This window comes from Cottoperca gobio, chromosome 5 (genome assembly GCF_900634415.1).
Source record: "Cottoperca gobio chromosome 5, fCotGob3.1, whole genome shotgun sequence".
Classification (NCBI taxonomy): domain Eukaryota; kingdom Metazoa; phylum Chordata; class Actinopteri; order Perciformes; family Bovichtidae; genus Cottoperca; species Cottoperca gobio.
In genome coordinates, this window is record NC_041359.1 from 25,033,491 (window position 1) to 25,059,701 (window position 26,211).

Consider the following 26,211-nt stretch of genomic DNA (forward strand, 5'->3'; position numbering starts at 1 on the left):
ATTGTTAACTTTAAAGTTTTTACATTAAAACCCCTGAAACTAAAATTATGCCAAAATAATGATGCAGGAAATGGTCTTTAAAATGTATTTTTTCTTATGTAGTTGGATGACTTAACTTTCTCCATGTAAACAAAGGGACGGAATTATTAATGAAACTTCATCAAAAATATGAATTGAAAGACATTCCTATGCTATGTTTAAAACTAATAGATGTATGGATAAACGATTATTGTGTGAGCTCAATTGTATCATAATCCGTCAATCAAAGGTAGAAATAATAATGGATGTAGCTGTATGAATTAAGTTAAAATGAAAAAAACAATGACATGAAAACACAACATTTTCAGTTTGATTTGTTTATTCAACAAGGCACAATGAGCCACATGAAAGCTCCAACTAGAGGTGATGATTCATCACAACAACAACTTGTAGATTTCTACAAGACACACTGTACTCAGAGAGTAGAGGAACAACTGTCTTTATAAAAGACAAAAGATTTACAATATTTGAGGACACAGTACTCACTGTCCTTTTGCACTTAATATACAAAAAGATAGTAAAAAACTGACCTTACAACAGGTCATATGTTTATGAATAACCATTAAATACACTCTAAAAATGTTAGAATTACATTGTCACTGTAAAACTGTAACAATGGGACATTTAACAAACCTTTTACAGTAAAGGATACACATATTGATCTTAAAACAGATCATCTTTCAATAATCACATGAAGTGAAGGGAAGTCAACTGTGGCAACATGTCCGTACAAAGAACAGTTAAGTTTCTGATCAAAATGATCAATTCTAATTAAGAGGTAACAAATCTCCCCATTACATAATATTTACCAACACATGACTTACAGTGAGGAATAAAAGTGTCACAGGACAATTGTGACATTAAGCAAAACTTTTAGAAACAACAGAATAAACATTTGGATCTAACAACAGATCAGTTTTGAGTTGTTTTCATCAAAATGAGGTAAAGTCCTCTTTGACAATATGTCCATAAAAAGAACAGTTAAAGTTTCTGATCAAAACGATCAATAACAATGAAAAGATTACAAATGTAACCACAGCACTGTATTCTGACAGTACATGAAATACACTGAGCTATAATAATAACTGCTGATGCAATCAGATTTGGTTCATGCAACATGCATGACATGATGTTCTCTTTCTTAACCTGAAAGATATTGTTGCTGATGTTTCCTCAGGAAAACAACACAAAACACAACCTTCTGTACAAACAGAAGAACAAGTTCATAAAGAATTCAGAAGAATTCACTTCCAGTAATCTTTGACCAATATGATCATCTCAGTTTGTCTGGTAGTAACTCTGGTGTGTAGGTCTCTACCACGGCCTCCAGGGGGCGCTGTTGACTGCACTCTTCTCTTTGGTGATGCTGGTCTGGACTGTGGAGCTCAGAAGAGAGAAGTCAGCCTCTCTCAGGTTCTTCTCAGAGGAAGCCTGCAGCTTGTTGAAGTGGTTCAGCAGTCTTCTCTGGGACGGTGTCTTCACCTGCTCTTTGGACAGGAAGTGTGTCACCTCTTGGACACACCTGGAGTAGCCCTGATTGACGGCTGCTGAGTCCACAGCTTGATGCTGCTGCTGCTGCAGTCGTCTGAGCACACAAACGGTCATCTCCAGGATGTCTGCTTTCTCCAGCTTGTTGTCTGGCTGCTGTTTGAGGAACTCTGGACCCAGGAGAGACTTGAGCTGCTCAATGCTGCTGTTGATTCTCTCTCTGCGTAACTTCTCCACCACAGGCTTTCTGAGCTGCAGAAAGAAGAAGAACTGGTCATTGCTGCAGTGGTTGTAGGTGCCATGTCTGGATCTCTGTGCTGTAGAGGTCTCTGTAGAGAGAATCTGATCTCTGCTGGCTTCATCCCTCCTATTTATAGTCCCACATCTCCATATGAATGTGTGGGTCTGGGTCTGACTGCACTTTCTCACAGTCTCAGCCAATCAGAGAGCTCGGTGAGGACAATAAGGGATGCCACACGCCGAATGATTTTATTGATATGAGGGCAATGGTTAGATCTCAGGGGAACAGGTGGAGGACAGGGGGGGGTGATGGAGAGACTCACAGAGCTCTGTGTGCATCTGGGAAAGTGGTGACCCTGTAGAGAGCAGATCTGCTGCCTGATGCTGGGATCAATGACTGACTGAGCACACGCTCATCATCCCATCACACATGTTGGACACTGGACAATTATTTTAATACTATTGTAGAAAGTACCGTATAACTTACATGTTGCAAAATTAAATAATCGTTGGAAATATATTTTTAGTCTTAATTATTTTATTTGTGTTGCAACCTAAAATATTGCAAGTACCATTGCATCATTCATCATTTATTTTATTTTAATAATTAATTTAAAGTTTTCTTAAAATAAAATTAGTCCTATATCTTAACTTTAAATGATCAAATAATGTTTGTTTTTTTAATGTAATTATATTCTTTAGGTATTAAAGAGTGATGACCATGATGTTTTTAAAAACGTATAATAATCGCTTGGCCGTCCAGCTGCAGCACATTCTTGTGACTTGTGTCTTGTCGTCAGTGTGGGTAGAAAGTTGGTCTCAGTTTCCCACACTGACTTGAATGCGGTGGTCAGTGAACAACAAAGGGACTTTGAATGGAGCCTTTGTGACTGATACTGGACGTGTGTTGTAGTAGAAACAGAGCCTGACGTCACCAACCATCTGGAGGGAAAGGACACCATTGGTTGACTCTGACTTTATAATAACGGGCCGGCTAAATTTATTTGGCAAGTTTTTTTTCACCAGCAAGTCAAGATCTCAAGCTCTATAGATGAGGGTGGGAGGTTGAGGCAGCTGTTTCCTGAAGTGTGCCAAATCCCTTTAGAGAATAATCTGCTGCTCGTGGGGTTGAGGATCATAATCATGCTAAACTGTGTTCTCCAGAGTTTTCCCACACTGTCCATTAAAAAGAATTAAGCTGTGTGCCTAAATCCAAGCTCTTGAATAACCGATTTTAACATATGGTGACCAATAAACTGTTTTTAATTTCTTATCTGTACAAATTAAAACATTTAAATTATTATCCGTACAAATCAAACATTTAATATCAAACTCTTCATCAAGTAAAAATGTGCTGTATTGGAAAGCAGCGCAGAATTGACATGTCATTCAAATATCTGAAAGTCCTGTATTGTTAATATGAGATCAACACTGAGGTCAGCATGTGATACTTGCTGTTGTCATATTCTGTCTGCAGTTAAACACTGACCTGTGTGGTGTCAACACTGAACAATGTTTTATTTTGCTTTGACTTGTTTTCAGTCAAAACATTTTGTAAGCCTATAATCTTGAAATAAACCAAATATTTAACATTTTAAACTCCCGATAACAATCTAGCTTTACAGTTTATCCTCATAGAAACTTATAATACTACTTTTTCAGAACATTTTTAAAAATCAAAATAAGAAAACTTAAAAAAGAATGTCTATGATTTGAAACAGATTAAGGACTTCTGCACGTTTGGGAGCCAGTCTCCTTTAATCTCTGTCCCTTCAGGGCAAAGGTCTGGATCTATTGTCCCACAGGACTCTGTGAGTGAGGTTCCTCTGGTTTCCCACACTCTGCTCTTTCACTGGAGGAACAATAGAAGTGTGTATCATTATGCATCACTTTAGATACAATAGTCTGACCTCTTTAAAGAGGAAAATTATTTACTCAAAAACAATTCCACATCAAAACATCTGAAACTGACCTTTACACCTAAATCATGCTGCCAAGTAAAATATTTTTTAAACTTATAATTTTGATATGATTTGATGACTTAACTTAATGCAAATAAGTTACCCAATTTCATGAAAGCTCTGAATGAAACTACATCAAAATGTACCACATTTAGATTGACAGTAAGCTGACATGTTAAGTGGAAGCGCGGTGGTGCAGTTAGCCCTGTCGCCTCACGGCAAAAAGGTTCTGCGTTTGACCCTGGCTAGAACCTTTCTCTGTGTTTGCATGTTTTTTCCAGGTGCTCTGGCTCCCAGCCTTTCTAACAGTTTGAAGACTTTCAGGTTAAGTTAACTGGTGACTCTAAATGACCCAGACTTAGTAATGGTTGTCTGTCTCTACGTGTCAGCCCTGTGATTGATTGGCGACCCGTGCAGAGGGTGTACGGTACCTGTCTCTCGCAAAGCATGCTGGGATCGGATCCAGCCCGCTGCGACCTCTAGGACAAGCGGTTAAAGCTAATGGACAGATGGTATTTCAAAGATAGAAATGTACTGTGTCATACAAAGGTGGGATGGCTATTAGAACTTTATCAAGAAATTGAGAAAGATAAAGACTTTCCATCATCATGAGGTCAGGTATCAGGAAAAATAACGTGAGAGCAATTTACAGTTTGGTTTGTTTGTTTATTCAACAAGGCACAATGAGCCACATGAAAGCTCCAACTAGAGGTGATGATTCATCACAACAACAACTTGTAGATCTCTACAAGACACACTGTACTCAGAGAGTAGAGGAACAACTGTCTTTATAAAAGACAAAAGATTTACAATATTTGAGGACACAGTACTCACTGTCCTTTTGAGATTAGTTTTCCCAAATGGATTAAAACATTTTCAATTAATGAACAAACACAACAGTAAAAACTGACCTTACAACAGGTCACATCATTCTTAATAAGCATTCAATTCAATTGATTCTAAACATATAAGAATTACATTGTCACTGGAAAAGCGTGAAAGCGTGACATTTAACAAACCTTTTACAGTAAAGGATACACATATTGATCTTAAAACAGATCATCTTTCAATAATCACATGAAGTGAAGGGAAGTCAACTGTGGCAACATGTCCGTACAAAGAACAGTTAAGTTTGTGATCAAAATGATCAATTCTAATTAAGAGGTAACAAATCTCCCCATTACATAATATTTACCAACACATGACTTACAGTGAGGAATAAAAGTGTCACAGGACAATTGTGACATTAAGCAAAACTTTTAGAAACAACAGAATAAACATTTGGATCTAACAACAGATCAGTTTTGAGTCGTTTTCATCAAAATGAGGTAAAGTCCTCTTTGACAATATGTCCATAAAAAGAACAGTTAAAGTTTCTGATCAAAACGATCAATAACAATGAAAAGATTACAAATGTAACCACAGCACTGTATTCTGACAGTACATGAAATACACTGAGGTATAATAATAACTGCTGATGCAATCAGATTTGGTTCATGCAACATGCATGACATGATGTTCTCTTTCTTAACCTGAAGATATTGTTGCTGATGTTTCCTCAGGAAAACAACACAAAACACAACCTTCTGTACAAACAGAAGAACAAGTTCATAAAGAATTCAGAAGAATTCACTTCCAGTAATCTTTGACCAATATGATCATCTCAGTTTGTCTGGTAGTAACTCTGGTGTGTAGGTCTCTACCACGGCCTCCAGGGGGCGCTGTTGACTGCACTCTTCTCTTTGGTGATGCTGGTCTGGACTGTGGAGCTCAGAAGAGAGAAGTCAGCCTCTCTCAGGTTCTTCTCAGATGAAGCCTGCAGCTTGTTGAAGTGGTTCAGAAGTCTTCTCTGCTTTTGATTCTGCTGTTGCAGCTGTGTCAGGACACAGACGGTCATCTCCAGGATGTCTGCTTTCTCCAGCTTGTTGTCTGGCTGCTGTTTGAGGAACTCTGGACCCAGGCAGAGACTTGAGCTGCTCAATGCTGCTGTTGATTCTCTCTCTGCGTAACTTCTCCACCACAGGCTTTCTGAGCTGCAGAAAGAAGAAGAAAGTCATTAATAACTTATTCTGGAGTCTAGTGTTAGCATGAGCAAAGACAACGTCTCATTAACAATATTTAAATCTTCTTGAATCTTCAGTTTACCTTGTGGGTCAGAGTGAGATGCTCCTGAGAACTGGTCATTGCTGCAGTGGTTGTAGGTGCCATGTCTGGATCTCTGTGCTGTAGAGGTCTCTGTAGAGAGAATCTGATCTCTGCTGGCTTCATCCCTCCTATTTATAGTCCCACATCTCCATATGAATGTGTGGGTCTGGGTCTGACTGCACTTTCTCACAGTCTCAGCCAATCAGAGAGCTCGGTGGCACAATAGGGGATGCAGCCCACTTACTGCTGTTATTGCCTGGGGGACAATGTTTAAATCCCAGGGGAACAGGTGGAGGACAGGGGGGGTGATGGAGAGACCCACATAGCTCTGTGTGAATCTGGGAAAGTGGTGACCCTGTAGAGAACAGATCTGCTGCCTGATGCTGGGATCAATGACTGACTGAGCACACGCTCATCATCCCATCACACACGTTGGACACTAACAATTATTTAATACATTGTAGAAAGTACCGTATAACTGACCTATTATTACATTTCCTAATTGTTGGAAATAGATTTTTTTTTGTCTAAATGATTTTGTTGTGTTGCAACCTAAAATCTAGTAAATGCCATTTATGATCTATTTTTTCTTAATAATTTAAATAATTTTTAAAAATTCAAATCAAGTCTTTTTTCCAGATTTTTTTTTTTTAAATGTTCTTTTAGAAATGTAATTATATTCTTTAGGTATTAAAGAGTGATGACCATGATGTTTTTAAAAACGTATAATAATCGCTTGGCCGTCCAGCTGCAGCACATTCTTGTGACTTGTGTCTTGTCGTCAGTGTGGGTAGAAAGTTGGTCTCAGTTTCCCACACTGACTTGAATGCGGTGGTCAGTGAACAACAAAGGGACTTTGAATGGAGCCTTTGTGACTGATACTGGACGTGTGTTGTAGTAGAAACAGAGCCTGACGTCACCAACCATCTGGAGGGAAAGGACACCATTGGTTGACTCTGACTTTATAATAACGGGCCGGCTAAATTTATTTGGCAAGTTTTTTTTCACCAGCAAGTCAAGATCTCAGCTCTATAGATGAGGGTGGGAGGTTGAGGCAGCTGTTTCCTGAAGTGTGCCAAATCCCTTTAGAGAATAATCTGCTGCTCGTGGGGTTGAGGATCATAATCATGCTAAACTGTGTTCTCCAGAGTTTTCCCACACTGTCCATTAAAAAGAATTAAGCTGTCGTGCCTAAATCCAAGCTCTTGAATAACCGATTTTAACATATGGTGACCAATAAACTGTTTTTAATTTCTTATCTGTAGAATTCAAAACATTTATTTATTAATTATATATGAAGTAAACATTGGTTGTGTTGGAAACCAGCGCAGAAATAATGTATTGTATGTTATTTAAAATGAGAAAAACCTGTATTGTTAATATCACAATATACACTGAGGTCAACATGTGACCTATGACAACATATGACAACTTGGCTGTTGTCATATTCTGTCTGCAAAACACTGACCTGTGTGGTATCAACACTGAACAATGTTCTCCTTCCCACTGTTCTTGTTTTCTGCCGCAAAGTATCATAAGATTGTAATCTTGAAACAATTCCCAATAACATTTTAGTTTTACATTTCACCTAACTGACAGAAACTCATATGTAGAACGACTTTGCGGGGCAATGGTTTTCATCACCGCAAGAAAGCTTTATAAAACATTTATCCATGAATTGAAACGGATTAAGAACTTTGCATTTTTGGGAGCCAGTCTCCTTTAATCTCTGTCTCTTCAGGGCAAAGGTCTGGATCTATTGTCCCACAGGGCTCTGTGAGTGAGGTTCCTCTGGTTTCCCACACTGCTCCTTTCACTGGAGGAACAATAGAAGTGTGCCTCATTATGCATCACTTTAGATACAATATCTGACCTCTTTAAAGTGGATTTCTTTTTCTTTAACATTTTACATTAAACCACCTGCACGTGACAGTTGTACCAAAAGTGTTTTGCCTCAAAGAAACATCTTGAAATATACATTTTCTCATTTGATGTTATGACTTGACTTCATGCAAATAAGTGACCTAACTTCCTGAAAGATTTCAATGAATCCACCTACAAAATGATTGCAGTTAGATTGAAAGTAAACTTGTTTGCTAATTAGCAGCATGGTGGTTCAGTGGTTAGAATTCACAGCAACAGGGTTACTTGTTTAAACCTGCTGGGACCTTTGGGAGTGAATGGACTCCGGCCCCTTGTGACCCTCTGGATAAGTGATTATAGCTGATGAAAGGATGGATGATATTTCAAGGACAGATAATTACTGCCGTGGCTTAATTTATTCTTGATATTAGTCATTTTAAGGTGGATGAAGATGGAGAACTCTATCAAATATGTTAGAAACAAATTATGAAAATATATATTTTTTCATCATAACGAGGGTCGGTATATGTAAAGAACCTCAAGAGAACAACATTTTCAGTTTGCAGTGTTTGTTTATTCAACAAGGCACAATGAGCCACATGAAAGCTCCAACTAGAGGTGATGATTCATCACAACAACAACTTGTAGATTTCTACAAGACACACTGTACTCAGAGAGTAGAGGAACAACTGTCTTTATAAAAGACAAAAGATTTACAATATTTGAGGACACAGTACTCACTGTCCTTTTGAGATTAAGTTTTCCCAAATGGATTAAAACATTTTCAATTAATGAACAAACACAACAGTAAAAACTGACCTTACAACAGGTCACATCATTCTTAATAAGCATTCAATTCAATTGATTCTAAACATATAAGAATTACATTGTCACTGGAAAAGCGTGAAAGCGTGACATTTAACAAACCTTTTACAGTAAAGGATACACATATTGATCTTAAAACAGATCATCTTTCAATAATCACATGAAGTGAAGGGAAGTCAACTGTGGCAACATGTCCGTACAAAGAACAGTTAAGTTTGTGATCAAAATGATCAATTCTAATTAAGAGGTAACAAATCTCCCCATTACATAATATTTACCAACACATGACTTACAGTAGAGGAATAAAAGTGTCACAGGACAATTGTGACATTAAGCAAAACTTTTAGAAACAACAGAATAAACATTTGGATCTAACAACAGATCAGTTTTGAGTCGTTTTCATCAAAATGAGGTAAAGTCCTCTTTGACAATATGTCCATAAAAAGAACAGTTAAAGTTTCTGATCAAAACGATCAATAACAATGAAAAGATTACAAATGTAACCACAGCACTGTATTCTGACAGTACATGAAATACACTGAGGTATAATAATAACTGCTGATGCAATCAGATTTGGTTCATGCAACATGCATGACATGATGTTCTCTTTCTTAACCTGAAAGATATTGTTGCTGATGTTTCCTCAGGAAAACAACACAAAACACAACCTTCTGTACAAACAGAAGAACAAGTTCATAAAGAATTCAGAAGAATTCACTTCCAGTAATCTTTGACCAATATGATCATCTCAGTTTGTCTGGTAGTAACTCTGGTGTGTAGGTCTCTACCACGGCCTCCAGGGGGCGCTGTTGACTGCACTCTTCTCTTTGGTGATGCTGGTCTGGACTGTGGAGCTCAGAAGAGAGAAGTCAGCCTCTCTCAGGTTCTTCTCAGAGGAAGCCTGCAGCTTGTTGAAGTGGTTCAGCAGTCTTCTCTGGGACGGTGTCTTCACCTGCTCTTTGGACAGGAAGTGTGTCACCTCTTGGACACACCTGGAGTAGCCCTGATTGACGGCTGCTGAGTCCACAGCTTGATGCTGCTGCTGCTGCAGTCGTCTGAGCACACAAACGGTCATCTCCAGGATGTCTGCTTTCTCCAGCTTGTTGTCTGGCTGCTGTTTGAGGAACTCTGGACCCAGGAGAGACTTGAGCTGCTCAATGCTGCTGTTGATTCTCTCTCTGCGTAACTTCTCCACCACAGGCTTTCTGAGCTGCAGAAAGAAGAAGAAAGTCATTAATAACTTATTCTGGAGTCTAGTGTTAGCATGAGCAAAGACAACGTCTCATTAACAATATTTAAATCTTCTTGAATCTTCAGTTTACCTTGTGGGTCAGAGTGAGATGCTCCTGAGAACTGGTCATTGCTGCAGTGGTTGTAGGTGCCATGTCTGGATCTCTGTGCTGTAGAGGTCTCTGTAGAGAGAATCTGATCTCTGCTGGCTTCATCCCTCCTATTTATAGTCCCACATCTCCATATGAATGTGTGGGTCTGGGTCTGACTGCACTTTCTCACAGTCTCAGCCAATCAGAGAGCTCGGTGGCACAATAGAGGATGCCACACGCCAAATGGTTTTATTGATATGGGGGCAATGGTTAGATCTCAGGGGAACAGGTGGAGGACAGGGGGGGGTGATGGAGAGACTCACAGAGCTCTGTGTGAATCTGGGAAAGTGGTGACCCTGTAGAGAACAGATCTGCTGCCTGATGCTGGGATCAATGACTGACTGAGCACACGCTCATCATATTTACCCTTTAACCCAAATGATTCAGTCTAATTTTACACATCCAACTATTACATTACATTTCACTATCATCTAATAATGAGTTCAAAGTATTCTTTCTACAGGGTTGTACTGTACACACATTTATACAAATGTCTTCTTCTAACAGACTTTTATCAGTGCTGTAATTCCAAACAACATTAGATTTTATTTTTATCATTTATGTTTAAACTGAGACAAAGTAATCCTGAGGTCCAGATGTAGCAGGTGGCTGGTCGTTGGTGTGAGTAGAAAGTTGGTCTCAGCTTCCCACACTAAGTCTTTGCATGATGTGGTCAGTACACAACAAAAAGTACTCTGAAAGGAGCTTTTGTGACAGACGCTGGTTGTGTGTTATAATAGCCGCAGAGCCTGACTTCACCAGCCATCTGGTGGGAAAGAACCCCGTTGGTTGTCTCCAAGGTTTCCATTTTAATTTTTTATAAATACAATACAATACAAGTGTACGCAATCATACTGAATTCTACTGACAATTTCAACTTGTAACTGCACACATGTTGAATATCCAGTGAAATTAGAGTCTTTATATCATTTACTGGATCAAACGCTCGGCTCTTAATCTGAGTGTGGGGGGGTTTAGACAGATGTTTTCTGAAGTGTGCCAAATCCCTCTGGACAATAGTCGGCTACCAATCAAAGTGTTCTGTGACTCAGTTCTCCAGAGCATTCCCACACTCAGTCCACTGTCGAATGTTCACTGGAAGTGCCATGTTACAACAGGACTTTCTTTGGCTCGAGCAGAAGACATGCTTCTTTTTATTCCCGTTTATATTTTTATCTAACATGTTGCAATATGTAACGTTCCAACCGTTTGTGATCTCTTATTTTAAACCATAACAATTCCTGTTCCACTTGATCAACTGTCAGTATGTTCACAGTATTCACAGTGGACATACTTTATGAGCATTGTTTGAAACAAATAAGCATGTTAATATTTTAATACCACCATAATTCCCTCTTAACTTCTGTCTCTATAGGACAGAGGTCGCCATCTATTGTCCCGGTGGGGCTCTGTGAGTGAGTGTCCTCTGGTTTCCCACACTCTGTCTTTACACTGCTTTCACTTTCGGATCAATACCAGTGTGTCTCAGCACGTATCACATCACACACTACCTACAAGTGTGACCTCTCGTTGGAGGGAACATTTCACTTTAAACGTGTCAAATTCCAACAGCTTGAACTGACAATTGCTCCAAAATCATGACTCAGCAGAAGTTTTTATCACTGAAACATAATAAGAAGTGCATGTCTCCACTTGGTTTGGTGACTTGTGATTCCACACTGCATTTGATGTCAGTTCATTAAAATGTCAACTTTACTTGGCTTTGGTTTTAAATTCAAATATATTTATGTGTACTTGATGGTCCTCTATCAATGACAAAATGCTTGTGGAATTTATTCTTCATCACAATTTAGCTATACATTCCAACAAATAAAACATGGATAGAAACGCAGCTGTTTTGATGATGTTTTTTATTATTTATTATAACAAATTCAATGAAAAAGTATAAACTTTTCCACTGGAGGCAGGTAAATGTGATGACACATCACAACAATCACTTGGTAACATGCACACTGGATCAGTCGTCTTTACAAAAGACACACACAGTATGACATTTATCATCACTCAGTCCTAAATAAGACATGATTCAAAATGGAAATGATCTGCACTTTATAACAAAAGTGAAGGCGAAAAAACAGACCTTTGGAACAGATCAGGTTAATAGAATCACAAACTGATTCAAGTAGATTAAAACCCAAGTAAGTCAAATATATATTTCACAAAGAAATATAGCACAGCAATCAGAAGCAAACCTTTACACACAAGGATCAATCATACACATTGATCCAATAACCGATCAATGTTGAGTGATCAATTATTATATCAGGTCCATTTTGACAAAAACATCCACACAGTGGACAATTGGAATATCAACATGATCACTGGCAATGAATTAGTTTACACATACCACCACACAGTGATGTACACTTGTGCACACTAGTTACATTTTATTTGAGTCATGAAACATATAGTGATGATGCTCTTTCTAAATGTGAAAGAGTGTTTCCATATTTCACTTTTCCTTAGGAAATGTTGTTCTCAAAAATAAAGTTCAAAATACACCTACAAGTATTTAAACAGGCTTCTGTTCATACAGAAGAACAAGTCCTCAAATTCAGAAGAATTCACTTCCAGTAATCTTTGACCAATATGATCATCTCAGTTTGTCTGGTAGTAACTCTGGTGTGTAGGTCTCTACCACGGCCTCCAGGGGGCGCTGTTGACTGCACTCTTCTCTTTGGTGATGCTGGTCTGGACTGTGGAGCTCAGAAGAGAGAAGTCAGCCTCTCTCAGGTTCTTCTCAGAGGAAGCCTGCAGCTTGTTGAAGTGGTTCAGCAGTCTTCTCTGCTTTTGATTCTGCTGTTGCAGCTGTGTCAGGACACAGACGGTCATCTCCAGGATGTCTGCTTTCTCCAGCTTGTTGTCTGGCTGCTGTTTGAGGAACTCTGGACCCAGGAGAGACTTGAGCTGCTCAATGCTGCTGTTGATTCTCTCTCTGCGTAACTTCTCCACCACAGGCTTTCTGAGCTGCAGAAAGAAGAAGAAAGTCATTAATAACTTATTCTGGAGTCTAGTGTTAGCGTGAGCAAAGACAACGTCTCATTAACAATATTTAAATCTTCTTGAATCTTCAGTTTACCTTGTGGGTCAGAGTGAGATGCTCCTGAGAACTGGTCATTGCTGCAGTGGTTGTAGGTGCCATGTCTGGATCTCTGTGCTGAAGAGGTCTCTGTAGAGAGAATCTGATCTCTGCTGGCTTCATCCCTCCTATTTATAGTCCCACATCTCCATATGAATGTGTGGGTCTGGGTCTGACTGCACTTTCTCACAGTTTTTAGCCAATCACAGCAGAAGAAAAGGGAACGCTGATCTGCCACTTGCTCAATAGTCATGTTAGAAGGGGACAATAGTGAGATCTCAGGGGAACAGATGGAGGTTAGGATCAATGAGTAATGCATCACACATGTGCAGTGAACCATAGACTTTATATACAGTAACTGCATGACTTACAAGTAACTAAATAAATCAGTGGACAATTGATTGGTCAGCAGTATGTCCCTGTAGGATACAATACTATTGAAAATGAAGGTGGTATCACTTAGTTGATTGAAAGTGTAATGACTAAACGTATATCAGCAGAAATATAAACCACATTTTTCTATGAACATAAAGTATCATGTGGACAAGTGTTTTGTAATAATTACTCTGAAACAGATGAGGCCGGGTTTCCTTTCGATACCACAACATTCCTTCTCGTCCCCCGCCTCTTCAGGGCAGAGGTCTTGATCTTTTGTCCCTTTGGGGGTCTCTGTGAGCCCCTTTTCCCAGGTTTCCCACACTCTTGTCTATTCCCTGCTTTCAGGAGGATCAATACAAGTGTGTCTCGTTGTGTGAGGCCAAATGTGTGGCCCTCTGAACCCCCCCCCCCCCCCCCCACTGAGTTTGTTGACTACTTATGACCCACTGCATTTAAAAATGTCATAAATCAATTAAATACAAGTACTTAATGAAAAGACAATCATCACCATGTAAAGTTTCTACTGCATCTCTATTAACGGAGTTTTCTCAGCCATCTCATGACTTATTTAATGAATGGTTAATACATGAATGATCCAATGTGTGTTAACGTATGATGAACTCCTGCAGGTTCAGACTATAGAACTCTTCATATACTGTAAATAATTTGGCCTCAATTTATAATTTATTACTGCAATAAATTAATTTGACTACTCAAAACATTTATGAATAAATTAAATACCCTGAAGTTTACTGCAAATATATGAACATGAAGATGTCAGCAATGTCTTGTTAACTTATCAATGAAAACACAAAACCACCATGTCATAGCTAATTAAAATCTCTTTATTACAATCACATGTACATCATCATATTCCAAAAAGCTTGCTGTTGTGAAACGTACCCTTGCACAGACAGATGGAGGTGGTTTTGCAGGCTGGATGGAGGGATTGTCAGATGGAGTGAAACAAGTGTTCCTCAGCAGCAAGTGTCTCCGCTCCAGTGTGCTTTTAATTTCACATCCCATGAGGACAGCAGCGCTATTTTCAGCCCTCAGTGTCCTTGTGTAACGTCAGCAAAGAGAGTGAAGGCGGGGGCGGGTGGGAAAGAAAAATTCTTTCTTCGTCATCCATTATTCAGACTGTTTGAGTCACAGCCGGGAGAGAGGGAAAACGTGGAAACAAACCCATTCCACCTATTTTCTCTCTGACTCTGAGTGTTTAAAGTGTTTTAAACAAACAGTTTTACATTTCTGTAAATCATCTTGTTCTCTGCCTTCAGCCGGGTCACATGAGAAGATGGATATCAGTTTCCAAGGCCCAGGACTAGCTTAGCTCGGCACAAAGACTGGAGGCAATAGGGAAACTGCTAGCCTAGCTCAATCTTTTAGCAACTCCTAAACAGTCTGATGAAACTAATCAATTGCTTAGGTCTGGCAACTCCACTATGAGGACAGAACTTTTAGATCATGCACAGCTTAGCCTGGTTCAAGAATCAATTCTCACATCTCCGATTGTTCAGAGAATATGGCGGGTTTTGTGAGGGACTGCTATTTCCATGGTTAAAAAAATAAATAACAGAGCTCATCAGAGTTTTGAAAATTAACAATTAAATTAAGCGATGTTTGTAGCTGTCCAGGTTAACTCAAATTAATTAAAAAGAAAAAGGCCTTTTGTGTTTGACAGAGAGACTTGGACTTTGGACTCCATCTTTACGCAGTTAGCAAATTATTGGATCGATGACTAGCTTGTTAGCTAGCAGGATAACATATACATCAGACAGCTTTGGAGCTGTTTGTTTTCTTTTTCTTGATACACTGACTTTTTATGTAGTTTTGTCATCAGGTCAAAAACTTAATTTGGCCAATACTTCATACTTAGATGTTTACCAATACCTGCTAAACATCAGCATGCTAATGTTGTCATTATGAGCATGTTACCATATTGACATTAGCATGTAGCTCAGAGCACTGCTAACTCCTGCTTCCACTCTTTGTGGAACTAAGCAAACACAAATACTGTATCACAACTTGTCCTTTTAAACCTTCTACACCGGTTCAATAATTGAGCTTAAACATTGAACAACCGTTGTTCAATGTTTTGTATTCTTGCTAAGCTATGCAAAAGAAGTCATGTTCTCTGTGCTGGACACAGAGATGAAACTGATCATCTGAAACATCGGACTCTCGGGGCAGACGGAGAACAAGAAGATTCATCTAAAATGTTGTAGTGCTCCTTTAAGCATTAGAGCGTCAATGAGCCTACTCATATTTAATGGATGCCACATTTAACATTCAGAACAAACTGAACTACTTTCCATGAATTTTGACAATATTGTGAGTGTTGAACATACTAATACTACAATGTTAATCTCTGTGCTGTATATACAGCCTCCATAACTCACCTATAAACCTACAGAACAAACCACTGGAGGTGTCTGATGGCATCAGCATGTTCTGCTAACTCCAACCATCTGCACTTTCTGACAAAATCAATATGTACATGTCATAGTGACACAAAACAACAGTAAAATTCAATTTAGCCATTTAAAGAGACAATAATATTCACATTTTGTTCACTCTTTGAAAATGGTAAATCAAAGTTTCACCAGCTTTTAAGTAAATTAAGTAGATTTTAAAGATCATAAAACTGTTCACATTGGTTTTGTAACCACAACAAGAAAAATATTGAAATATGTCCAACACAATGACAATAAACTTATTTTTTCCTCCATAAATCACTATGATAGTTTCTAAAGAAAACATCAACACAGTCGTTCTATCTACAGTCGTTCCACTGACCTCGGTCCCTGGTACAGAAAGGTAGGGAAAACGTTTCGTATAAAAACGATGTGCAAAAAGTTGTTTTCTTAGGTCCCTCTCATGGAAAACAATGTAAAGAAATAATGTAAATATCTACATAACCGTTGCTCTTGCCATTTTAGATTCTAGGATTACTGTGCACTTGCGGTGACTCGTCACATTTGTGCATCTGTTTGATTTAAAACGAGTTACTGCATTCGATGGACACCTGACAGGAAGTGCACACACCACTGTCATTGTAAAACTAGCTTGAGGTATTATTGCACATTTTCCCGAACTACAGATCTGGAATCAGGAGATTTCAGATTTACTCACACTTTTGGTGGAATGTCAAAGCTGACTTGAGCGCTGTCTGTCCTGACTGTACAGACACTGCAGCAGTCTGGACAACCTAAAGTTGACTTGTGGTTTATCTTCTTTTCTTTGAAATTGTCTCCACACAGTCAACGCATCACTGTAGATTTCAGTAAACATGCATAAGCTGTTACCTGGGAAGGTAGATCTGTAAACATCCTGCCAACAGTAAAGACACCAGCAGGAACAGGGAGCCATGGACCACGAAGGGCCAAAAATGCTATGCTGCATTCACGCCATGTCAGCAGAACAGTAACAATGGGAGAAAAAACCCCTTGTTGTTAGGACTTCACGCATTATGGTGCTTTCTTTTCAAAGAGCTGTAGAATGCATGGTACTCATGCCCATGAGCAAGATGTATTAGATGGATTGTTCTGTGTGGTTGTGGTTTCACAGCTCCAGCCGTGTTTACAGTGTCAACCAGCTGTTTGTCATCTGTTGTTACCTCAATCAATTATATCAGTGTTAATAGTGGATCTTATTTAGTTGTAACTGACATTGCAAACATTTTGCGACTGTTTGTCTTTTCACCATCAGAAATCTGAAATGCCTGATCCCTCCGATTTAGAATTACAACTAAGAGTTTGGCGTGAGCGTGTTTTCTAAGTACGCTCTGAAAAATATGACGTGATTGCGGCATAAACTCCACGCAAAACACAACAGTAGCTGATCTTTACATGAAGCCGTGGTCACAAACCTCCGCGGCACATGGTTCCCCCTCCCTGATCAACACGGTTTCACTAGTGTTTCACAACCAAGTAAATCAGGTCGCGTTTTTCATTTTCCGTTACAAAAGCTCCCACCGACTGATATTTTAATTGTAAACAGAGTTTCTATAAAAACCATTCAGGATTTGGTATCAAATCTCAGTTGTCATTGTCTGCATTGCTACAGTTGATGTGTTCGGTGGCCCTGATGTCAAAGTCGTATGTGATTTATCATTAGTGCACAGCCAGGTTCATCAAGCAGAACAGTATTGCTCCCCGAAATCTCATGGTCTGTTTGAAGATTTGAGTCTGAACCCAAATGTTTGTAATTTTGTAAAAGATTCTGTGAAGTAAATGTAGCATAAGATGTAGCATGAAACACATGATGCAAACATACACGCTCATCTGACCTTGTTCGGTTGTTTGTCTTCACAAGCGTCATGCACTGACACACATTTTGTCCGGCGTGCTGTACAGTGGTCACACACCCACACATAAAGCTATCAGTTGAGGTGATGTACAGCAATGACAGTGAGGTTCCCTTTCTCGCACACATTCATTAAAGGAACAGTCCGACATTTCCGTCTTTCCCAGAGTCATATGAGAAGATGGATATCAGTTTCATCTTTGTGCTTCATGGACCGAGATGAAGAGGACCCTGTTCTGGTAAAAAGAGTCTCAAAGAGGACAGAGACAGCAGGATGGAAGACAGACAGTGCACACCGTGTACTTACAGTCTGTACGTTGGTTTGACATGAATTAAACCAATCAAAGCCAGGTGTGCCTGCACTGTGTGCATTGCTATTCAGATTGCGTAATCTACAATTATAATAATCAAAACTCTATTGTTTTCCGATGCAATCCACTGGGGGCTCGCTCTAAAAGAGAACTGACTGGAAACCTCCAGAGGCTGCAGCCTGCCGGTGAGGCGTAATGCAGCTGCAGAAACGCTGCCGTTAAAAACAACACTTGTGTACTCATCATGACACAATTAGTGCTATTTACACAGCATGGGCGCTGGGAGTGAAAATGACAACTGTGTCGGTCTGAAACTTACAATGACAGTTGCGCTTTGCTGTGTGTCGCTTTGCGCCAGGTGTAAGATAGGGCCCTACATAACTAAGACCCTTACAGACCAAAGCAGCTACGCAGATGCATCAAGTAGAATCCAACTGTTCGTTTGGTCAGACAATTTGGAAGTTATTGTAAGTGTATTTTTAGTTATAGATTAAGATGTACTAGCATTTACCCCCTGCTTCCAGTCTTTGTGCTTAGCTTGGCTAAACATGTCCTGGATCTCTGTACTGGACACACAAAGATGAAACTGATATTCATATTTTCATTGTCTTTAGAAAATACAGAGGAATCATTAATATGTCGTATTGTTAGCTTAACATCACACACACTCATACAGAGTTACAGTAAGACATGGTGCCCATGCAATTAGACGGTGGTGACCGTCAGCAGGGAGCTGGTACACAGCATGTCCTCCTGGTTGTTCAGCCTGGTCCCATGAGTCAGGAGCTCCTCTACTGTCGTCCAGTCATCCAACAGCTTCCTGTTCCTCAGACGACTCAGCTTCCTCTGACTCATCTCCAGGACCGTGTTGCACCTCCCTTCTGCAAAAGCTCCACCTCTGCTGTCCAGCACACCTCTGTCTCCAACAGAGACTCCTCCTCCTCCAGCAATGGCTCCTCCCCTGATAATGGCGTCTCGTATTGTCGCTCCTCTGGCCTGCAGCTGCTGCTGCCTCTGCTCACGGGCCAATAGGAAGTGTTCCCTTCTCTCCATTCTACTCCAGTAACGACCCATCAGCATGTCAGTATTGGTCTCCTCATCTGTGCTCATTCCACTGCGTTCATCCGCCAGCTGAGACGCCCGGTCTCTCAGGAGCTGGTTCCTGGAGATCCGTGAGGTTGTGTTGGATTTGGAGTTTGGGTTAAGTTTTGGCTGAAAACCAGAACTGGGATTTGGGCTTGAACTTGCATTTATGTGTCCTATCTTTGCATCCCATCCAAAAGCACAGCCAGCCCCTGTGTGGCCCTCCAGGGTACTGTAGAGACCTCTGCCTCCCCCACCACCCAGGGACTGACGGATGGCTGGTTTTGGCCAGGTGTCGTTGACATCTCCAGTCTGAGGAGGGTGGACCAAACTCTGGAGGTGCTGCTGCTCCCTGGCTCGGCTCCTCCCCAGCTCCTGCTGCCTCTCTCGGTCCATCTCTTCTTGAATTTGTGCCTCCCTCTCCCTCTCCAGCTCTTTCTCATGCATTTGCCTTTTTTGTTCCAGTTCCCTCTCAATCTCTCTGTCCATTTCTGTCACCAGTTGCTCAGGCATCAAGCTTCTTTCTTGCGAGTGCCACCAGTCATGGGGAGCGAGCTGAGCATTAGTGTTGTTGTCGTAGCATCGCTCATGGGTGTTGGCACCCCTGATATGCCCCAGAGCGGTGGGGTGTTGTTGTGGTGGGAGGGCCAGGCCTCCTGGGTGAGAAGCCAACACAGCAGCCACTAGCTCAGCTTCCTCTGGCAGGCCGGATGGCAGGACGTTATGTGGCGGCACACCTCCGCAGTGGTGCAGGGTTTCTGCGCAGTAGGAGGGGGAAGCTGGGTGGCTTGCCCGACGGCGGTACTCCTGCTGAGGAGTGCGATGGTGCAGAGTTCGGCTTCTCCTCAGCATCCCCATTGAACTGGAGCCCTCGTGGTGCTGCTGCATGGGTACTAGTGCTCTCCGGTGGCTGGAGGGGGTGCTGCAGGTGGAGAGGACCGGGGCAGTCATTCGTGATACTGCAGCATGGGCGTGGGAGGGGTTGAACAGGGCTCCACTGCTGGAGCTGTGACGGTTCAGACAGGGCCGGTCAGCTTTATGGAACTGGACCGATGAAACCCTGAAAATAAAAACGGTAAAGTCAACAAACAAACAGCAATGACGCATGTTTGAAGACATAGATCAGAGCAGAAATGTTCCATCTATCAAACACATCAACTTCAGATAGATATACAAGTTCCTCCATAGCACAAAGCTATGACATTCTTTACTCATGTGTTAGGTGTTCTTGTTAAAGCCCCACACATTTTAGCTTCAAACATTTGTTGTTTGCTTGTGTTAACATCTTTTTAAAATGTGTTTAAACCATAGAAAAACTGTTTGAGGCTGGTGTAAATTGGGAATGTAGTGATGTTTTAAATTGGTTTAAATGAGGGACTAAACTGTACTTAAACTTTAAGAGTTACAGGGCTGTTACTTTGGGACAAATAATATTCATTTATAAGTGAAACAGATGCAGAAAACATTTGATACATTTCCCAGTGTAACTGCCGTCTTATTTCTCCTCAACGTTGTTACTAAACCACTGACTGAGCCATATTTTCTCAACAGGTGTCATTGATTGTTACCATGGAAACATGGTGTTGGGTGGCTAAATCTTTAGGCTTTTACTAAGTATTTTTATTTGTGTGCAACCAATACTCATATTAGACAAGTCTAACGGCAGAACTGTGTCTGTACAGCCTCAGATGATGTTGCTATGAAATATCTTCTAACTACTATTTTTGCCGGGGCAGTTATTCTACCAGCTCCTACCTGAAAAGTCCACGTGGTGGGAGATCCATGATGGGCCCAGTGCCCTCGTCCATCTCGAGCTGCAGGCGCTGACACTGAGGCTGCATGGTCAGCGCCTCAGGGATGGCCTCCAGCAGCTCACGGTGGCTCTTGGGGCAGCTGTCACGCCGCTCCCGCCTCTCGCAGGGTTCGCCCTGATGTTGCAGTCTGGCGTTGTACAGCCGCATTCGCTTCTCCAGCAGCCTCTGGAAGTGCCTGAATTCCCCGGTGCTCACGCTGTAGAAGCCCGAGTCGCTGAGCTCCGAGGAAATAAAGGACTCAGAGGAAGGAGAGCCGCCGCCTCCGAAGCCCCCACAACCCCCCGGGGCGAGGGCCCCATGTGAATGACAGTCCTCCAGGCCTCCTTCCTCAGTCTCCAGCCCCGAGAGGTCCCCCTGGTGGAGGGAGCCGTCAGTCCAGCCCAAACCGCTGTCTAGCTCATGGTGGAGGGGCAGGAAGCCCAGCGGCTTCTCCAACATGAAGTCCTCGTCATCCGTCTGCAACAAGAGGCATCTTCAGTACCAGGGTCATTCACACACTAACACACTAAATAACTGCAACACAACGCACTGCCACACCCTCTGCACATTAAGCCAGCTGCACTTCAGTTAATCATAAGATTAATATCTGCAGGATAACTGAAATTAAAGTCTTCTTGTACAAGGAACATTTGAATTAAGCTAATAAATGTTTGTTTCAATGTATATTGATATTGATGTTTGCTTTCTAAAGAGTAATAGAACAATTGCAAACACTCTCCATCTCAGTTTCTGTCATTTCTACTCAGAACGGGAAAGGCATTATTTGGAATAAGTACTGAAACTTCAGTATCTTAATTGGTACAATTATTGAAACTATTGGACACACAGCACAGTTTTGATTACCTGACTGTGGCAGCCGTTAGGTTCTTCTAAGTTTGCATTGCAGCATCCCATCAGGCAGTTCTGTCCCTTTGGTCCACGACCAGTCAGTTCTGGATCCTGAGGGATGAAAAACAACACGAAGCTTCTGTATGTTAATGAAATGTTTATTTCTCACTAATTGCAGGAATTCTTTGTCAATCTGCACCAAACTGACACTGACGCTGAGGCCAGACTGACATCCCATTTTGTTTTGCAGATTGAAGCAATCTGAACGTATTAACATTTATATTCAATGTGTGTGTGTGTGTGTGGGGGGGGGGCGTTCTTAATGTCACCTGATGGCCCATGTCCACAGTGTCCCGTGGGGAGCTGGACAGGTAGCTGTACCGTCCTCCTTCACAGTGATCTTGTGGCAGAGACAGATGGCTGTAATAATGTCTGGGACAGACGACAAGAACACATAATTAAGACCTCTTAATAAACTCCTTTTGTCCATCATTTCTATTGATCACGATAACTTCATGCTCACTAACTTCATTGCTGATTTCTAAGGCATCAGATTTTTCTTTAAAAACGTTTTGTAGTTTGTGTAAAGGACACAGTTTTAACAGCAAAACTCAAAAACAAGAACCAGGTTGTGAAAATGTTAAACAGCAGCTCTTTAAGATGTACACATCCACATCACATTGTCTTTTATGTGTGTGTACCTGTCCTGGTAGGAGGGGCTGGAGGCGTTGTGCCCCGCCCCCATCAGTGGGAGTGGCAGGTTAAGATGCTGCAGGTTGAGGGGGAGGGGCTCCCAGATTCCCCTGTCTGCCTCGGTGCCACACCCCCTCTGACCCTTGATCTGCATGGTGATTGGACGCTGACTGGCTGCCAGGATCCGCAGAGCATCCCGCTGGCTCAGGTTTGCAAGACTCCGCCCACTCAACTGAGACGAGCAGAGAGAGTAAGAGAAGCGATGTCATGTTAGAAAACACCTGCCTCTACCCACATTCAGCAGACACAGAGCGAGATGATCATCCCACTCGAGTCGTGTGTGTCCACCTGATGAATTTAAGTTCTGGTTGGTCTCCACCAAGATGCACAGATAACGCTTCTGATACACCAATCACAAGTCTGTGTAATAGATGCATTCCTTTGATTATAAATGTGTTTATAGAAATATGTTATGGTTAGTTGTTGCTGCAGTGGTGCTAACGTCAGTTAAGTTCAGCAGGTGTCTCTCACCTTGAGCATGAAAGTATGAGCTTAAAGATGCTAAAGAAAGCTCCTGAGAGTTGCAGAGACACTTTACCCATCAATTTGATGTTAATCATTTAAAGCTGGGGTAGGCAATTTATCCAACTGTAAAAAAATGACAGGCCTCCCTTCAAAACCACTCCCCCAAAACACATGTGTACTGCTGGAGGGCGAGTCGACGAGATAGCAATGGGGCGCACAGCACATTATTGTCAAGGCTAACTGTATCCAACTACCTCATGTCTCATTCACATGTAAGAATAATTATAATGAACGTAAACTAGTCAAGCTAGCATGTTAGTATCTGAACATTTTGTCTGCCTGTCGTTGGGGAAGACTGCAATGAATGCTTGTCAGAGCATTTGATTTATTGAAAATAAAAATTAACAAAATGGTCAACAATTATGTTTCTGACAAAGAGCTGCAGCAGCACTCCGCCTGCTGAATATGCATCATTAGTATTAGTGTCGGCTAGAGTAGGTAAACACAAGATATGTACAGTTGTTGATAAACTTATAAATCATTGAGCAGGATGGTTTATAACAATATTGAAATTGTTATATGATTTTTGCATCAGTTTAATTAATTGAATCCTAAATTAACTCCAGAGACGGTATGCCAGAAAAGTGAAGCCAATATGGAAGCGCCTTAAACCTGCATTCCCTCTAACGGCCAGCAGGGGCAACTCCTCCGGGTGCAAAAAGAAGTCCAGTTTTAAAGAACTCTATGAACTCTTCTCACTTGATTTATTACCTCAGTAAACATTTACAAGATGAGTTTATGGTCTCAATTGTAGTTTCAAGTGTAATTCAATACAGTATGATGTTCATTTAGTAAAGTATGCTCCCGTTTAGAGTAAAATAGACGATTAAGCAGGGTGTGCTTTTGGGCGTGGCTACCTTGTGATTGACTGGTCGCTCCCACAGAGTTGTTTTCGTCTTACAACTTCAACTCTTTCACAGTGTGCTTTCAGTTCATGAAATTTAATTGTGGTCCCCTAAAAATGACATGTTTAGCTTTCAGTTGTACTTTGCTCCACCCTCTCGTGTCACTTCTGGTTGCAAAAAACCAAGATGGCGACAGTAACCCCAATGCTGTCATAGTAATTTCATGAGGGTTGTCTGAGTTTGGGCTTGAGGACGTATAACAGAAAGGCTGCGGTGGAGTTTTAAAGATATGGCTGTTTACCAGGCAAGGAGGGTCTAAATATTAAGATACTATCCAGTTGCATTATGGGAAATTTGAGATCAATTGCTGTGGGAGTTTGACTGATACTAAGGACTAAAAGTCGACATATCTCAGCCTCTGCTGCACCACTGCCTTCTAAATCTGTCCCTCACAAGGCCAACAACTTTATGGAAGTAACAGAGTGAATCACTAAAGGAATGTCCTAATCCAGCCATGCATTGTGGGAAAACAGCAGCAATGATACTACGATTAAATTTTAGTTTGCGCGCTGCCATTTTAACTGCACTTCTAGTCTTTTTTGTGTGTGTGTGTGTGTGTGTGTTCGTTCGTGTGTGTGTGTGTGTGTGTGTGTGTGTGAACACACTACAGACTGAAAACTCTGAATTAGTCGACATTATGCAACTGGGTCACAAGACACAGCTCCGTCTGCACACAGATGGTGGATTTATTCCAATATGACAACAGTCGAATTTTGAGCCATTCAAATAAAATATGACGAATGTGAACATGGTGTCCATGTTTCCACTAAAGGGTTAACACCTACGAGCTAGCATCAGTCTCATCCTGCTTCACAGGCGCACACACACACACACAAATATACACACACACACACACACACACACACACACACACACACACACACAGCTCAGCAGCATTCAAATAAGACGCATGAACAGTATTGTTAACTCCAGCACATCATAACCATGAGTCACCTTCCGCTACATTCAACCAGACACACACAGAAACACACACACACAAAGATAGCATGAGCTGAGAAGCACAAAATGGCACCTGTGTGTGGATACAGAGGACGGCAGCTGAACGACTGAGCTGTCAGCAGATGGAGATGACGAAAATGAACCATATTCTTGCACCCAGCATGAAAATTCAACATATTAACCAAAATAAATGGACATAAAATGTTTGAGATTTAAACACACAGAAATTAGGTTTGTCATTCACACACACACACACACACACACACAAATGCAGAGTCGTGCAGAAATAATGAAATTATACCATTTTCCGTCTACATCGATACACACACACACACACACACACATACCTGAATGCCTCCTACAGAGCTCAGTTCTATCTTCTTTAAAAGAGACGTCATGAAACAGTCATAGCATCGTTTATAACATTGTGGAAAGGTCTTTGGACACTTACCGTTTGGTCACCCATCCACGGTCCAGAGAGCCAGCAGCCCATCGTCACGGCAACAGAGGACAGCTGCCTTGGTTCCTGTAAAAATCAACGATGCTGCTGCTTCCTCCAGCAGATCGTCTCCTCCTCCTCCTCCTCCTCACTCTCCGTCAATCTCTCCTCAGCGTGCCTTTCACTATCACTCTCTCCTCAGCATCTGTCCTCTCCCCACTATCCTCCACCCTTTTTCTTCTCTTCTATATTTGCGTCTTTCTTTCTTTTTTCATATATTTCTTTAGCGTCTCTGTCCTTGCCCCTCCCCCCCCTTCACAGCTCCAGGTTTTAACATCCTGCACTAACGCACACGCACACTCATGCATGCATGCAGCTCTACAAACATAAAAATATGCGCAGGCTGACGTTCAGAGACAGAGAGGGAAACACACGCAGTCACACAGTGATGATGGTGTCTCATTGGTGGCCTGTTCAGGGTCATCAGCCAATCAGATGCAGTGGTCACCCTCTGGATGTCTTCCTCTCTGACTGAAGCTCCTCATGAAGCCTCGACGTGTGCAGGAGGGGAGCCTGTGCTGCAGTGATACACACAGTAACAGAGGGAACACACCATCCAACTATCTATTTTTTAGCTATTCATCCAGGATCCTCCAGCAGATGCTGCTCAAGGCATGCTGGGAGATGTAGTCCCTCATTTCTACAAGAGGTCTTCTCCTTCAGATATGGTCCAGAATCTTTGAGAATTTCAGTCTGCACAAATTAATTAAAAGAGAAAGAGTGATCCGATCTGGAAAGGACCAGAGGACAGTTAGACCTGATCTACACAGACCTGAGGAGACCTGGTGCTTTCACACTGGCAGT

The 26,211-nt window shown here is 41.3% G+C and overlaps 4 protein-coding genes and 1 pseudogene across 4 annotated transcripts; all 5 read right to left on the reverse strand.

Annotated features, from left to right (window-relative positions):
- Nucleotides 1-976: 976 nt before the first annotated feature.
- On the reverse strand, nt 977-1,974 carry LOC115007806 (transcription factor HES-5-like; annotated as a pseudogene).
- Nucleotides 1,975-5,279: 3,305 nt separating this feature from the next.
- LOC115007810 (transcription factor HES-1-like) lies at nt 5,280-6,178 on the reverse strand. The gene is given in 3 exon segments (XM_029430784.1): nt 5,280-5,688; nt 5,690-5,761; nt 5,874-6,178. Coding segments are annotated over 3 exon segments (456 nt in total). The 5' UTR covers nt 5,997-6,178; the 3' UTR covers nt 5,280-5,427.
- Nucleotides 6,179-8,863: 2,685 nt separating this feature from the next.
- Nucleotides 8,864-10,088, reverse strand: LOC115007805 (transcription factor HES-5-like). The gene is made up of 2 exons (XM_029430780.1): nt 9,884-10,088; nt 8,864-9,771 (listed from the first exon to the last, which is right to left on the reverse strand). Exons 1-2 carry the CDS (start codon nt 10,004-10,006, stop codon nt 9,346-9,348), a joined length of 549 nt encoding a protein of 182 aa, XP_029286640.1. The 5' UTR covers nt 10,007-10,088; the 3' UTR covers nt 8,864-9,345.
- A 1,724-nt stretch (nt 10,089-11,812) lies between these two features.
- On the reverse strand, nt 11,813-13,166 carry LOC115007808 (transcription factor HES-1-like). Its single transcript, XM_029430782.1, has 2 exons — nt 13,044-13,166; nt 11,813-12,931 (listed from the first exon to the last, which is right to left on the reverse strand). Exons 1-2 carry the CDS (start codon nt 13,164-13,166, stop codon nt 12,599-12,601), a joined length of 456 nt encoding a protein of 151 aa, XP_029286642.1. The 3' UTR covers nt 11,813-12,598.
- A 1,079-nt stretch (nt 13,167-14,245) lies between these two features.
- LOC115007767 (uncharacterized) lies at nt 14,246-25,917 on the reverse strand. The gene is made up of 6 exons (XM_029430731.1): nt 25,360-25,917; nt 22,467-22,690; nt 22,095-22,197; nt 21,781-21,876; nt 20,879-21,393; nt 14,246-20,183 (listed from the first exon to the last, which is right to left on the reverse strand). The coding sequence occupies exons 1-6, from the start codon at nt 25,399-25,401 to the stop codon at nt 18,746-18,748; spliced, it is 2,418 nt and encodes an 805-aa protein (XP_029286591.1). The 5' UTR covers nt 25,402-25,917; the 3' UTR covers nt 14,246-18,745.
- Nucleotides 25,918-26,211: the final 294 nt, after the last annotated feature.

What these genes read in the sequence shown, in the direction of transcription:
- LOC115007805 (XM_029430780.1), bottom strand. Translation starts at nt 10,006, where the DNA reads ATGAAGCCAGCAGAGATCAGATTCTCTCTACAGAGACCTCTACAGCAC. An exon ending in ATCTCACTCTGACCCACAAG is followed by an intron (nt 9,772 to 9,883) that starts GTAAACTGAAGA and finishes TTCTTTCTGCAG; the next exon opens with CTCAGAAAGCCTGTGGTGGA.
- LOC115007808 (XM_029430782.1), bottom strand. Translation starts at nt 13,166, where the DNA reads ATGAAGCCAGCAGAGATCAGATTCTCTCTACAGAGACCTCTTCAGCAC. An exon ending in ATCTCACTCTGACCCACAAG is followed by an intron (nt 12,932 to 13,043) that starts GTAAACTGAAGA and finishes TTCTTTCTGCAG; the next exon opens with CTCAGAAAGCCTGTGGTGGA.
- LOC115007767 (XM_029430731.1), bottom strand. Translation starts at nt 25,401, where the DNA reads ATGGGCTGCTGGCTCTCTGGACCGTGGATGGGTGACCAAACG. An exon ending in AGCCCCTCCTACCAGGACAG is followed by an intron (nt 22,198 to 22,466) that starts GTACACACACAT and finishes CGTCTGTCCCAG; the next exon opens with ACATTATTACAGCCATCTGT. An exon ending in CTGTGGACATGGGCCATCAG is followed by an intron (nt 21,877 to 22,094) that starts GTGACATTAAGA and finishes TTCATCCCTCAG; the next exon opens with GATCCAGAACTGACTGGTCG.